Source organism: Cicer arietinum, chromosome 7 (assembly GCF_000331145.2).
Source record: "Cicer arietinum cultivar CDC Frontier isolate Library 1 chromosome 7, Cicar.CDCFrontier_v2.0, whole genome shotgun sequence".
Taxonomy (NCBI): Eukaryota; Viridiplantae; Streptophyta; class Magnoliopsida; order Fabales; family Fabaceae; genus Cicer; species Cicer arietinum.
Window position 1 is genome coordinate 60098653 of NC_021166.2, and position 16192 is coordinate 60114844.

Consider the following 16192-nt stretch of genomic DNA (forward strand, 5'->3'; position numbering starts at 1 on the left):
GGAATTATTTTAAAAAAATTAGGATTTCTAATTTTCAGTTTACATAAATTTGTATAAAAACTTTGATGTTAGTATAACGGTGATAGAGTTATTTTGTAATATAAAAATTAAATAATTTAACTACTATTTTAAAATAAAATTACACGATAAAGAACCTAAATTAAACAACAAAAAAGTAGGAAAACTAATTCATAATTTTTAAATATAAACTGAATTAACTTATTTTTAAATGAAATTATATTTATAAAGATGTGAATCAGATAAAAAAAATTAAAAAGTTACACTTATAATACTATATATCTATTTAAACTTTTTTAATTATTATATTTGTCAATTAAAGATCACACGTGGAAACTTAATCAAACTTTTGTCAAAATTTAAGTGAGACTATGGAATTAAGATAAATTATTGGATCAAAATCAATCAATTGAAATTAGAAGAATCAAAATTGCATAATTAGTAAATTAGGAGATTAAAAATGCAATTAAACTTTTGTAGTATTATATTTATGGACTAAGTGAACAAAAAAACACATATTTTTATTAAGATTTAATTCATATGATTTAGTCAAAAATAAATTCATAAACATGATCAATGTAAATCGTTTTTACAGGTTAAATTATTATATATATTTAATTTTTATCATAACGACTTATAAAAAATTGCAATGTGTTGCCTAATTCAATATTGACTTGAATATATTTTTTGTCCTTTATTTTTTATCAAATTTTTATTTTGGTCTTTATATATTTTTTAATTCATTTGTTTGTCATTTATCTTTTGCAAATAATGAGTTTTATTATCATGAATAATTGAGATCTAATTTTGAATTGATTATAAAGTTAAGTGTGCAAACTTAACAAGGGAAAATAAAAACACATAAAACTTTAATAAATGTCATTCATTTCAAATAGCTTGTAAATGTTTCATAGTATGCATGGATAATTTCTTCAAGTCAAGTATATTATTAGGTGAAATGGATGTTTTTTTTCTCAAAAAAATACTATAGTAACACACATATTGACAATTGTTATAAGGTATTTCAATAATCAAATATTATTATAACTTTTATTGTAACTATAAAAATGACTAAAATACATCACTTTTAAAAGACAAAAAATAAAAGACCAAAATGAATATCATAATATTGATTTTCTTCACAGTGTTAACTTCCGTGAGAGCATTGACTTTCATTAAAGCATGCATTACAAATAAAAGACAAAGAAACAAGTGTTTGATGTGATTATGAGATATAAACAATTATTTGATTGTCAAGATTTATCATAGGCAAATGAACATGTGAAAATTATAATCATTTGAGACAAACGAATAGAGTATAACTACATTCATTAGAGGCAATGTGAAAAATGGAGAAGGAACTTGAAACATATCTAATACAATATTGTATTTAAACTATCACCAGATCATTGACTTTCATTAAAAAATTGATTTTATTTAGAGTATTGACTTTCTTCAAAGTTAATGAATATGTGTTTGATGTGATTATTAGAGGCAGTCAATCACTTGATTGTCAAAGATTATCAGAGATAGACGAGCATGTGTTTGATGTGAATATCAAAGCTAGACAATTACTTGTTCATCAAGATTATTAGAGGTTAATGAATAAATGTTTAATGGGATTATTAGATAGAGACAAACGAATAATGTGTGATTGATTTGTTGCATTTAATTTAATGACGATATTATAAAAAAAACTGAAATATCTTAATATTTATTTTTATTTAGAGAACATTTTAATAATTCAATCAACAAATAATTTTAACCATTTTTAAAGTGAACATACCTAAGTTGCCTCCGTTTTGTTTATTAAGTTAAAGGCAGTTTTAAACAACATATTCTTTTCTTATATCAAAGAAGATAGAAATTATTGCGCCCAAGAATAAATGTTCACCGGATTGAATTTCAAATCTCCGTTATAATATATGTCCACCGTAAACAAAACGCATTACTCTAACTCCTATTTATACATGTTAAATTCCTCAGCAAGATGATTGTGAATAGTGTTGTTACGTGAACTCTTTGTGCACTCTTATTCTTTATAATTATATATTTGTTTTATTACAGTATTTTCTTCCTTTTATGTTTTTAAAAACCCCAAAAATTTAAATTTATCCTTCTTGATACTCTAATTCGGAAGAAATTTAGAAAGTCTGTCCAAATTGTCCTACATGTAGCAACTATTTATAGTAAATATTTTCAATAAATCTATTTATATAAATATTAAAAAAAATACAATTTAGTTATATTATTTATATGAAAAGTTAAATGCACTTTTACTTTTCTTTTTTTTTAACTAAAATTAGAATCTAAATCTCACACTTTTACTTTTAATAATCCGAATCGTTCTAATAAGTATATTAAGTAAGTTCAACACGTTGACAGACTTGATTATACCTTCCCCTTGGAAATCATCCTTAATTTAATATAGTGTTTGAAATTTTTTTAATTTCGTCATAATTTAGTAATTAAATGAAATATTAGGAAGTCAAATCTTATAAAAAAAAAAATTAAGAGTCAAATTAATGCTAGTTTCCAAAATAAAATAAAAATGGTGATTTTCAAAACTCGTTACCCCCTGACACTCTCGGTTTTAATTATTTATCTTCTTCCCCCTCCAAAATTCTCCAACATTTCTCTCTTCCTTCATCTACACATTATTATTATTATTATTATTATTATTATTACATCAATCATATCGTACATACATATTTTTCTATAATACTTATATAGATAATTAGATATAAATAGTCACAAAGAAAAGAGAGTAAGAGAAATGGGGCCAAACGCTGCGGTGGTGAAACAAGCGGAGCTTTTGAGAATAGACGGAAACAATTACTTCAAGAAAAACCGTTTCGGAGCTGCTATCGATGCTTACACTGAGGTTTTCTTCTTCCGTTACCGTTAACGTTCTTTGCTTCTATCTAAGTGTTTCTCTTTTATTTTTCACCCCAATCATGAATACTTTGTTCAGTTTCTTACATCTGTTTTTTCATTTGTTGTTTATATAGGCAATCACGCTTTGCCCTAATGTTCCGATTTATTTTACGAATCGTGCTCTGTGCCATCTCAAGCGAAAGTATGTATTTTTCTCAATTTTCTTCTCTTTTTTTTTTGTGTTTGTTTTTTAGGGTTTTGATTTTTATATGTAATTGTGAATTTGTGATTGTGTTTTTTTTTGTTAGGGTTTTAATTTTGGTTTGCAATTGAAATTGTGGTCATAACATTGTGATTTAGGAGGTTTTATTGACCAATAAAACAATTGTGTCCACATTAGTCTTGTTTGTTTGCAAATTGAAGTTATTTTTATAGAGTTGCAACTCGATTACAATTTTGATACCCATGTTTTTCTGTTGTGTTTGGTTTGTTTGTAGTGAATGGGAGAGAGTGGAGGAAGACTCTAGAAGAGCAATTCAGCTGGACAACCATTCCGTTAAGGTCGTTGTGATTGGTCTCTTTGTAATTCCTTTTGTCTCATTTGTGGTTGATTCAATATGGCTTTATTCATTGGTTAGGCATGTTGAATTTCATTTCGAACGAGTTTGTTTGCACATTTAGTTGTGTGGCGGGTTAGATATATTTATGTGTGGGGACTGGGGATACATCATTGGTCACAATTTTATGAATTCTATTATATCAGATATCTATCTGAGGAGGTAGAATTCTGTTACGCAAATCCTTTAATTTCAATTATTGAATAACTACATAGACCTATTTTGATATTTTCCTTTGTGCCCAACTCAATTTTAGAAGGTTCCTGGGCTGCTTTAATGGTAGACATCTCAATCAATTCCATGAGTTCTACTTTTTCTCTTTTCCTATTATTTCTTGAATGCAAATCTGCTGGTTGTTGCTAAGTTGTCATAGGATCTATTCTTTTCAGAATGGTTTTGGAAAAGTAACGTAATCCTTTTCTTCAGTGGTTGGGTTGCATAAACAATAGCTAAACTTTGAAGACTAATTATGTGCTTGATAGAGTTGCTAAAAAGGTTGTATTGAAGTGCCACATTGTAATGCCTTTTTTTTTCCTTTCATTTTAATTTTAATTTTTAATTTTTTATTAGTTTTTTTTCAGCTCTATCAACCCAAACTTATAAAAGGATTTACTGTTATCCTAGTTTGAGAAACAAGGATTTTTCCTATTTGTTTTAATAAAAAAAATTGGCTAGTCTGGTCTTCATATCTTTTTGGCTTAATATTCTGTGTATCTAGAATTGGGATACTCTTGTTTGGTTTTTCTTGATTCTGGTTTGTGAAATTCTAAATGCTTTCTATTTAGGGTAAAACCATAAAGTGTTTTATGCTTTTGATGAGCTATGTAAGTTACAGATGTTTACCTCTTAGATGATGTACAGTTAGTTGTCCAAACTCCAAACATTCTTGGTGGAAATGCTTTCATTACATTCTTTTACTATCTAAATAAATTCTTTCATTTTTAGATTTTTATATTTATATTAGTGACAGAATGATGCTGAGCCGTGTGTCTAAACTAACACAGCTTTAGGGGAATATAATAGTAGGTGTTACTTGTTAGTGCGGGATCTTATATATTAACTACCAATATATTCTAACAGAACACAATCCAACCTCCCACACCAAACAAGATATGTATGTCTTGTTTTTTAATTAGTTTTGGAAGGAGATTCTATATCAAATTATAAACTCTCATCCATGGATTCAGTAATTGTTTGTTGAAGCGCTAGCCATAGTTTGGTGAAACCACTGGTTGTATGAAAGTCTTTCTCATTATATCTTATATTTACTGCAAGTTAATCCTGTTAAATGGTTGGCTCTCTGTGCTTTGTTTTGGTTGTCTTGTTTCCAGCTGAACCTTCTTTTTGTATATATTTCAGGCCCACTATATGTTGGGACTTGTATTGCTACAGAAACAAGAATTAGCCAAAGGTATCAAAGAATTGGAAAAGGTTTGTTGTCATTGAACACTCTTTTTGTGTGTTTCATGTACATCTGTTAATTTGTTATACCTGTTGCAATATATATGTGTGTGTGTGTGTACATTTGCAAGTTATTCGCCGGTCGCCCCTATTTTCTTTTAGTAATATTGCAAGTTGCACCAGTCCTGTTTGGTTGATATTTGATGAACAGAAGCTAAGGGGTTAAAGAAGTGGAGGAGACCCGGGCATGGAAAAAAATACTAACATAACAAACTAATTACTAACTTTGGCCGTTTTAAAAAAAAAAAAAACTAAGAGGGCATCCATGAATTTTATGTGAGGGATAGATTGAGACTCATGTTTAGCTAATTCCAAGTATTTGACTTCCTTGGTTCTTTTCACTCTGCATTTCATTCTTTGTCCTTTGTATTTCTCAATTTACTTATATTTTTTCAATTTATTTTGTTCAAGTTATGGGTTATAGATAAAAGATGGAGAGAAATAATAAGAACTTTGAATTGAATATTATTAATAATAACTTGATACAAAAACTAAACACTAATCCCTATTTATAGTGATACATAGACTCAAATAATAATAAGTAATATAAAAACTAATCTCACGATTGAGTGATCCTAGGAAATAAACTAATATGCCCTTATTATATAATATCTCTGATATTATAAGATTTAATGTTTTCTTATATTTTTATTCTAACAATTTAAAAATTAAAATGAGAAATTAGGGACAGATTGTGCAAGAATATTGCCTTACTATTTAGCTGTTAAGGGTCACTGTTCTTTCTTCATTTAAATTTCATGTCACATCTGATTGCATACAACTTCTCTGCTGATTTACTGTGTGGTACATTTTTTTAGACATTATTATATTAACGTTGACTTACCCTTATTTTTCATATGAATGATGATTTTTTTGTTGTTTGTGGTCATAATGAAGGCTTTGAATCTTGGGAGAGGTGCCAATCCTAAGGGCTATATGGTAGAAGAAATATGGCAAGAGCTTGCGAAGGCAAAATATCTAGAGTGGGAACGTTCCTCGTCCGAGAGATCCTGGGAATTACAGAACTTAAAGTATGTTTTTCTGGTGATCACAGATCTATCATCTGAGGATCTTTTATAGATAATTGCTGTTCAGATGTGCCATTGTATTTTTTGTTAATTACTACGTATATTTTTTTCTAGCCAAGTCGCAACTATATATTTAGTCAATATTGTGTTATCATGTAAAGTGTTATTATCGCAATATGTATTCATGTCTCAGAGAAGCTTGTGAGTCTGCTCTAAAGGAAAAACATTTTCTTGACGTCTCTGAAATGGAAGGATTTGTAGATGATACTACTACTTCCCATTTGAAACAGTTGGAGGCTTTAGAAAGAGTCTTCAATAAAGCTGCAGAGGATGACAAACCATCTGAGGTGTACATGGCTTTGTTTTTTTAGATTATAGATTCAATAAGTAATTAATATGTTATTCATTAATCACCTGAATTTTGCTTGTTGAATCTACAGGTGCCAGATTATCTGTGCTGTAGAATAACACTTGATATTTTTCATGATCCAGTAATCACTCCAAGTGGACTTACATATGAGAGGGCAGTGATTCTTGACCATCTTCAGAAGGTACTGTGTTTTGCATATTTCGTCATCTCGACCATATGTTTTCTATTTCCACGACATGGAAGTGCACTCATTTAACTGCTACTGTCACAGGTTGGTGAATTTGATCCGATCACGAGGGAACCACTTGATCCATCACAACTAATACCAAACTTGGCCATTAAGGAAGCAGTCGAACAATTCTTGGACAAACATTGGTGGGCTTACAAGATAGATTAACAGAAGATTAAAGTTGGAAATTAACAGTTGGTTGCAGGTTGTGTGTTCAGAAAATGCAGCAGAATGCTGCATTAATTATGGTTGTTGTTGGTGTTCTGACTTTGAAAATGTGAGTCCATCCTATTATGAAGTGTACATATGGTTTTGACTCTGATATTTTGTGTATATAGTAGTCTACTCTGATTTTGTGTATACATATAAATGCATGCTGAGAGACTTACCATTTCATATATGCTTAAAAAGTGACTATCAAACTAATTAATTTGGTTAATTTGCTTGTGTTTCATCTATTAAGTACATCTCTTTGAGGCTCTCTCCTCCCTGGACACATATCTCTTCTACCTTTTAGTCGAGGCCAACTTAAATTTCTACCTGTAGAAGTTATCGATTTTTTATTTTGTTTTGTTACTAGCTAGAATTTTTCAATATGTGGCGGATCATTTATTGTATATTCAAACGTGGACTTTTGTATTAGGACAAAACGAACAGGTTATTAATCAAAAGGATACAATATGATTAATTGAAAAGGCAACTCTTACATTCTTTTGATAGGTGTAAATTATGAATTTGTTCAAATTCTTAAACATTAGGATCAATTGATTCTACTGGGGAAATATAATCGAAAAAAGAAACACAATCACTCCAAGCTTTCTTACTCCTTTGTAAAATTGAAGCTTTTCTTGTTTTGAATTTTGGAGAACCCAAAATATAATTTGTCATACCATTGTGGCATTGGTGTCCCATCTCACTGACAAGTGGCATTGGTGTCCCATCTCACTGACAAGTGGCATTGGTGTCCCATCTCACTGACAAGTGGCATTGGTGTCCCATCTCACTGACAAGTATAAAGCAACAAGCATAACTAACAGTTTGATTACCAACAAATACACTAGAGAAAATTTCATCACCACATGGTCGACTTAATTTCGATGCAAATACTTTTCATAAGATGACAATGGTCTCTCTGCATAATTATTTTCAATAGGGGTCATTTGATGATGAAATGCATCTTTCAACAAATATTGCAAAACAAGTCAGTGTTAGAAGCAACAGACTAAAGGTATAGAATGTAGTCATGATTCAATTTTTTCACTATTTATGATTAAGGACTTTTTCAAATGATTTTGACTGTGGCATACCAGTGATAAAGTTATATTTATAGTTTAAAAATAATATGCCTTTAATCGTTTTTTTTTTTAAAAAAAGAAACTGATTCATTTATTAATTAATTCATTCAAATTATCAGTTTTTGTTTTACTAAATCAGTTTTTGAAAACTCTACTTCAACCAAGTTTTTTTAAAATGTCTATAATTTTTAAACTCTAATTCAATTCACCTATGACACTTTCGAATCATTAAAGTAATTGGTTTTATATAAATTTCTCGTTCAAATTTTAAATGCAAATACATTTCTCCAAAATTGGAATTCGGAAGCACTGTGCAGGCAAAATTTGTTACTATCACTTAGTTGTTTACATTGAAATTAACATCGTTAGTTTGTTTAGTAAAAAGAGAAGTGTGGCTTAGTTTGACTTATTGAAGTATTGTTGAGTTCAATTTTTCTTAATAGCTAACTATTGTCGGTTTTTTATTTTTTGTTGCACTTTAATTTATCTTGTATATATATAAAAATTATTATGTTGCTTATTAGTTAGAATTAATATATTATTTTTAAAATGTTTTATTGGTATAGTTGGCTTATACTATCATCTCCACTAATTACAAACTTTTTAAAAATTTAAATTTACTTAAAAACTAATAATTTTCATTTTTGTTTATTTCACATATATTAAAAAATAATTATAAATAAAAAGTGAATAATAATGTTAACAAATTATAGTTATTAACAATTTTTTTGTTTTTCACCGTCATTAATACAAAGTAGAATATAATACTTTCGAAATAATGTACATAATAGTAATTAAACAATTACAAAAATTATTATTATTTTTACATTAAAAATTAAAAATTGAAAATTACATTAATTTTGCAACAACTTTTATTTTGCTAAAATAAAACTCACAGTTAATAATAGTTTCAATAATTAATCTTTGAATTGGTTTACAGGTTTATCGACTCCACTGATTTTAAGAGTTTGTATTGCAACGAGTATTTAAAAACATATAGCTTAACTAACTATAACAACATTTGTCATAATTAATTCAGTTATAATAATAACTAACTCCAAATTTTTTTCTGATTTGAGACATATTTCTACGGTTTGCGTGTATTAAATGATAGCAAACAAATAATCATGAGCAAAACATTCCTTTTCCTTTTTTCTCTTCATAATTATGTGAAGAGAAAAATTAGAAAACTCAGTATGCACGTAATAAATCAGGTTATCATCATTCCAAGACAGAGGAAATAGCTTAGACCCTCAAACAAGAACATTAAAAGCAATCCTTCAGTAAATTGCCATTGTAAGGCTGTAACGTGAACAAGTCTACAACAACAACAACAGGTCAGAAACAATTCTTTGTTGAAGAGTATCAAATATTAATACACTAACGATCACAAAAACTCAATTCTGAAGAATTACACAAAATCCCCAATTTTAAACATATCAAAAAGAATTACACAAAATCCTCAATTTTGGTGTCCATTTAATGTAACAACTTCATAGTATAGATAGTCTAAAAATAAGTTATATATATATATATATATATATATATATTAAAAGAATTTCACATACAAAAATTTATAATTTTTTAATGAGAGATGATTAAATTTGAATTTTTAACTATTAAAAATTTAAATATTCATCTTTTTATTTATTTAAAAGTTATAAATTTTTGTAAGAAATATGTATAATATCCTAACTATAAGTAAAGGCCAAAAACAAAATTGAATAATATTTTAGTTATCAAATTGAAAAAAAAAATTATAAGGATTAAAAATAAAACTATTTATTTATTCTTTATATATATATAACAAAAATTAATTCATATAGACTTTTATGGATTTTGTTTGTATGCAGTACAATTTTTTTTTCACAAACAACAATCAATTGATCAAATTTTCTTCACTTCAACAACCACTACTCTTTACAATACTATATATGTATGGCAGATTGGCAGTTTGTGATTTCTCAATAGAATAATTTTTTTATATTGATTGTGTATTAAATTTTATTTTTTATCTATATTACTTTTCAATTTATTTAATATATGTTATCATAACATAATTTAAAGGTTTAAATATGACTCTAGTCTTTGCAAATAGATTATTTTTTTATTTTAGTTCAAGTAAATTTTTCTGTTTGAATTTAGTCTATGTAAAATCATAGATGATCTTGATCTCTAACGTCAAATCAATATTACAAAAAAGAGATGACAAATAACTCTATAAATGCACAGTAACATGTCATATTTTTATGATGTATTAAAATTTAAATATTTTATATTATTATTTAATAGATTTATTTATTTATCATTTCATAATTACAGTTATTTTATAAATAAAAAATGAATAGAAATTAAAAGAAATGTTTAGGGTTTTTTTTGGAAAGCTCGTCTTTTTCTCTACCATAAATCATAGAAGTCTTCTATTCTTGACCTTATCCATTAACATCTCTTTTTAATTTCATTTTCATACCACATAAATATGGTAGGAGGAGAACACTGATGATATTACTGGAGTGAATGGCATGACTGAGTTTTAAAGTCACATGTTGGAGCGTTGGTATTAATATAATCCCTCATCTATCGAGAATTCTTGTGAGACTCCAACTAGAAGACCCATTTTTGAAGTCGATTGTGTATTTGTGCTAAGGAAATAAGTAGAGAGACGTTAATGGATATAGTTGAGAAGAGAAGAGTTTCATGGTTTTATGACAAAGAAGAAGACGAGTTTTCTAAAAACCTTTAAACCCTTATTAGACCACGTGTCACGATTGTTTGTCAAATTTTTTTTTTGTAACATTTATTTATAATTATGTGATGGTACATAGACTAAATCCAAACAAAAAAATTTATTGATACTAAAATAAAAAGGTAATTTATTTACAGAGACAAGACATATTTAAATCTAATTTTTATTATAATAAATATTTTTAGATTAAATATTTGTGCATAGAACAACTTTTACACTATTATTAACAAAAGTGATGTGTTTGCAATTTCAAAAGACCAAAATAATTGTTTGCTCTCTAAAAATCTAATATGATACTAGAACTTGTTCATTTAGTCATCAACTATTTATATCCACACACTAAATTCAAGTGTATTGAGAAAAATTTGAATATAGTTTATAGAAAAATGTATCTTTCATCTCAATCATAAATTGTTTTTATAAGACCGTTTAAAATAAAAATATTATAAGAGCTCTTATTGTGATTTTTCTCTTCATTGTTTCTGCTTGTTTCAATTATAAAATCCATCACTTCCATATTAGATTTTTCTATGTTCTACCAAAATCATCATGAACTTCTTTGTCTTATTATCACACACTTCTTATAACAATCATTAAGCATCAAGCAACTATTTGTGGTGCTTTTGGCACATAGTTTTGTCAGTTGCTTTTGTTCTGTAAAAGAGCAAACATTATTTGTGTAGCAGAGTATGAATTTGTATGTAATTCAGCACATGGATCTCCTATAATGCTGTGAGCCAATTATATGATTAATTATTACAGTCAAAGTTAGACAGATTAATTTGTCACCCAAATCTACATATATTGTTTTTTTTTAGAATTATATAGTCATTAGTCATTCTTGCCTGTAATATGCTATTTCTAGTGATATATAAGCTGTCTGGTTATTTCTAGTAATTTAATAAACAGAAAAAATATTCATGCATTTAATTAGATCTATCCCTATTGAATAAAGCAACAGTGCAACACAGCAGATATAAAAATGTTAATAGAAGTATATTATAACAATCACGTTTAATTAGGCAACAGGAATTAATTACATGTTTTTACTAAACAAATTTAATTTCACTTTTTAGTCAAAAAAAGAAAAGCTAGTTCCACTTTATAGATCATTAGTCACCTAAGATTAGTAAATGATGATTTTACAACAGTTCACAGCTGTCTAAGGGAAAAATTGAATAGGAAACCATTTCATGTACAGGGTCTAATTTAAAAATCAAACCAAAATAAAAGTTTTTTTAAACAAAAAGAAAGCAAATGCTAACCTAAAGATTAAAAAAAAAAATCTAGTATTGCTGTTAATTGATATGTACTCAGCACTCATGAACAAAAAAACAAATAATTTTTCACTCAACAGTAAGAGTTAGGCTTTGTTCACCTTGGACAAGTGCTATTCATCCACTTTTGTGATTGCTATGTTTGTGAGATACTGTGTTACTTTTAGCTAGCATGCATTCGTATATATATTTAAATAAATTAAAAACAATATATGATAATGTTTCAAGTAAAGAAAATTAGATTCCCAATTAAAGAAAAGTATTTAAATGGCAAAAATTAATTATCAATTGATATATTAGTATTTTGTTTCTCTTCATTTTGGATATGACTAGATTGTAGTAGTGCAATGTATGTGTGAGCTCATGGTTTACAATCAACTTTCAAATATATTAAAAAAAAAATTATAACTTTTATTTTATATATGAACTGTAGTCTAACTTAATAACAAAGCAAACTAAAGATCATTTCCACATGGTAAAAGGAAGAAAATGTAGAAAAAAATGACCTTAGCCTCAGCAAGCATTTTTTATGTCACAATCAAGCAAGCATATTTTAATACTTAATTAAATCAACAACCAAAGCATAACGACGTTTATCTTCTCAATATCCGTCAAAAAATATGAATAACCGCGTTTCATATTTATTTTTCTAACGGCGCTTATTTCCTATTTGATTTTAAATCTGAAATTTTTATTGATACACTAAATATTTTTATTTTGTGATACACTAAATATTTTTATTTTGTGATACACTAAATATTTTTATTTTGTGATACACTAAATATTTTTATTTTGTGATACACTAAATATTTTTATTTTGTGATACACTAAATATTTTTATTTTGTGATACACTAAATATTTTTATTTTGTGATACACTAAATATTTTTATTTTGTGATACACTAAATATTTTTATTTTGTGATACACTAAATATTTTTATTTTGTGATACACTAAATATTTTTATTTTGTGATACACTATACTTATACAATAGGTAAATATTGTATGGAATGTGCTTTAGACTAGTTTGATTCTCCCTATCATTTTATACATTGTGTTTCGATTCATCTAACTTTCTTTTGGAATTATATTTTTTAACAAATATTTATTCAAGAAAAAAATAACTCTAAAAATAGAGTATTTGACTAATCTGATTTTAACATATATGAGACAACGCGTGGTTAAAATTGATAAAGTATGAGTTAGATAAACATATTTAAAAAGTGTAAAATAATTTTACATTTATACCCAATAAATATCAATCTTACATGTTAACCAAACCAAACATAGACAACATAATACATAATGATGATTCCAATATAGTATTTTCTTTTTAAAAAAACTTACTAGTATTTTTTTCTTTATTGTCAAACTTTTCTCATATCATTCCAAAATAAAAAAAAATAAAAAAAAACATTAAAGAACACTGATGATATTACTGGAGTGAATGGCATGACTGAGTTTTAAAGTCACATGTTGGAGCGTTGGTATTAATATAATCCCTCATCTATCGAGAATTCTTGTGAGACTCCAACTAGAAGACCCATTTTTGAAGTCGATTGTGTATTTGTGCTAAGGAAATAAGTAGAGAGACGTTAATGGATATAGTTGAGAAGAGAAGAGTTTCATGGTTTTATGACAAAGAAGAAGACGAGTTTTCTAAAAACCTTTAAACCCTTATTAGACCACGTGTCACGATTGTTTGTCAAATTTTTTTTTTGTAACATTTATTTATAATTATGTGATGGTACATAGACTAAATCCAAACAAAAAAATTTATTGATACTAAAATAAAAAGGTAATTTATTTACAGAGACAAGACATATTTAAATCTAATTTTTATTATAATAAATATTTTTAGATTAAATATTTGTGCATAGAACAACTTTTACACTATTATTAACAAAAGTGATGTGTTTGCAATTTCAAAAGACCAAAATAATTGTTTGCTCTCTAAAAATCTAATATGATACTAGAACTTGTTCATTTAGTCATCAACTATTTATATCCACACACTAAATTCAAGTGTATTGAGAAAAATTTGAATATAGTTTATAGAAAAATGTATCTTTCATCTCAATCATAAATTGTTTTTATAAGACCGTTTAAAATAAAAATATTATAAGAGCTCTTATTGTGATTTTTCTCTTCATTGTTTCTGCTTGTTTCAATTATAAAATCCATCACTTCCATATTAGATTTTTCTATGTTCTACCAAAATCATCATGAACTTCTTTGTCTTATTATCACACACTTCTTATAACAATCATTAAGCATCAAGCAACTATTTGTGGTGCTTTTGGCACATAGTTTTGTCAGTTGCTTTTGTTCTGTAAAAGAGCAAACATTATTTGTGTAGCAGAGTATGAATTTGTATGTAATTCAGCACATGGATCTCCTATAATGCTGTGAGCCAATTATATGATTAATTATTACAGTCAAAGTTAGACAGATTAATTTGTCACCCAAATCTACATATATTGTTTTTTTTTAGAATTATATAGTCATTAGTCATTCTTGCCTGTAATATGCTATTTCTAGTGATATATAAGCTGTCTGGTTATTTCTAGTAATTTAATAAACAGAAAAAATATTCATGCATTTAATTAGATCTATCCCTATTGAATAAAGCAACAGTGCAACACAGCAGATATAAAAATGTTAATAGAAGTATATTATAACAATCACGTTTAATTAGGCAACAGGAATTAATTACATGTTTTTACTAAACAAATTTAATTTCACTTTTTAGTCAAAAAAAGAAAAGCTAGTTCCACTTTATAGATCATTAGTCACCTAAGATTAGTAAATGATGATTTTACAACAGTTCACAGCTGTCTAAGGGAAAAATTGAATAGGAAACCATTTCATGTACAGGGTCTAATTTAAAAATCAAACCAAAATAAAAGTTTTTTTAAACAAAAAGAAAGCAAATGCTAACCTAAAGATTAAAAAAAAAAATCTAGTATTGCTGTTAATTGATATGTACTCAGCACTCATGAACAAAAAAACAAATAATTTTTCACTCAACAGTAAGAGTTAGGCTTTGTTCACCTTGGACAAGTGCTATTCATCCACTTTTGTGATTGCTATGTTTGTGAGATACTGTGTTACTTTTAGCTAGCATGCATTCGTATATATATTTAAATAAATTAAAAACAATATATGATAATGTTTCAAGTAAAGAAAATTAGATTCCCAATTAAAGAAAAGTATTTAAATGGCAAAAATTAATTATCAATTGATATATTAGTATTTTGTTTCTCTTCATTTTGGATATGACTAGATTGTAGTAGTGCAATGTATGTGTGAGCTCATGGTTTACAATCAACTTTCAAATATATTAAAAAAAAAATTATAACTTTTATTTTATATATGAACTGTAGTCTAACTTAATAACAAAGCAAACTAAAGATCATTTCCACATGGTAAAAGGAAGAAAATGTAGAAAAAAATGACCTTAGCCTCAGCAAGCATTTTTTATGTCACAATCAAGCAAGCATATTTTAATACTTAATTAAATCAACAACCAAAGCATAACGACGTTTATCTTCTCAATATCCGTCAAAAAATATGAATAACCGCGTTTCATATTTATTTTTCTAACGGCGCTTATTTCCTATTTGATTTTAAATCTGAAATTTTTATTGATACACTAAATATTTTTATTTTGTGATACACTAAATATTTTTATTTTGTGATACACTATACTTATACAATAGGTAAATATTGTATGGAATGTGCTTTAGACTAGTTTGATTCTCCCTATCATTTTATACATTGTGTTTCGATTCATCTAACTTTCTTTTGGAATTATATTTTTTAACAAATATTTATTCAAGAAAAAAATAACTCTAAAAATAGAGTATTTGACTAATCTGATTTTAACATATATGAGACAACGCGTGGTTAAAATTGATAAAGTATGAGTTAGATAAACATATTTAAAAAGTGTAAAATAATTTTACATTTATACCCAATAAATATCAATCTTACATGTTAACCAAACCAAACATAGACAACATAATACATAATGATGATTCCAATATAGTATTTTCTTTTTAAAAAAACTTACTAGTATTTTTTTCTTTATTGTCAAACTTTTCTCATATCATTCCAAAATAAAAAAAAATAAAAAAAAACATTAAAAAATGAAACATGCATCATCGTCTATGGAAACTGATTTTATATTAACATTTGATAAAAAAAAGATTCAATATTATTTTGTAAAATTGACTTACCTTAAGTTTTTAGTATAATGTATTTTAGGACGA

At 26.8% G+C, this 16192-nt stretch overlaps 1 protein-coding gene across 1 annotated transcript; it reads left to right on the forward strand.

The window, feature by feature from the left end:
* The first annotated feature begins 2621 nt into the window (after window positions 1–2621).
* On the forward strand, window positions 2622–7039 carry LOC101510105 (E3 ubiquitin-protein ligase CHIP). The gene is made up of 8 exons (XM_004510165.4): window positions 2622–2902; window positions 3030–3097; window positions 3393–3456; window positions 4872–4943; window positions 5871–6004; window positions 6195–6348; window positions 6442–6552; window positions 6643–7039. The coding sequence occupies exons 1-8, from the start codon at window positions 2795–2797 to the stop codon at window positions 6766–6768; spliced, it is 837 nt and encodes a 278-aa protein (XP_004510222.1). The 5' UTR covers window positions 2622–2794; the 3' UTR covers window positions 6769–7039.
* Window positions 7040–16192: the final 9153 nt, after the last annotated feature.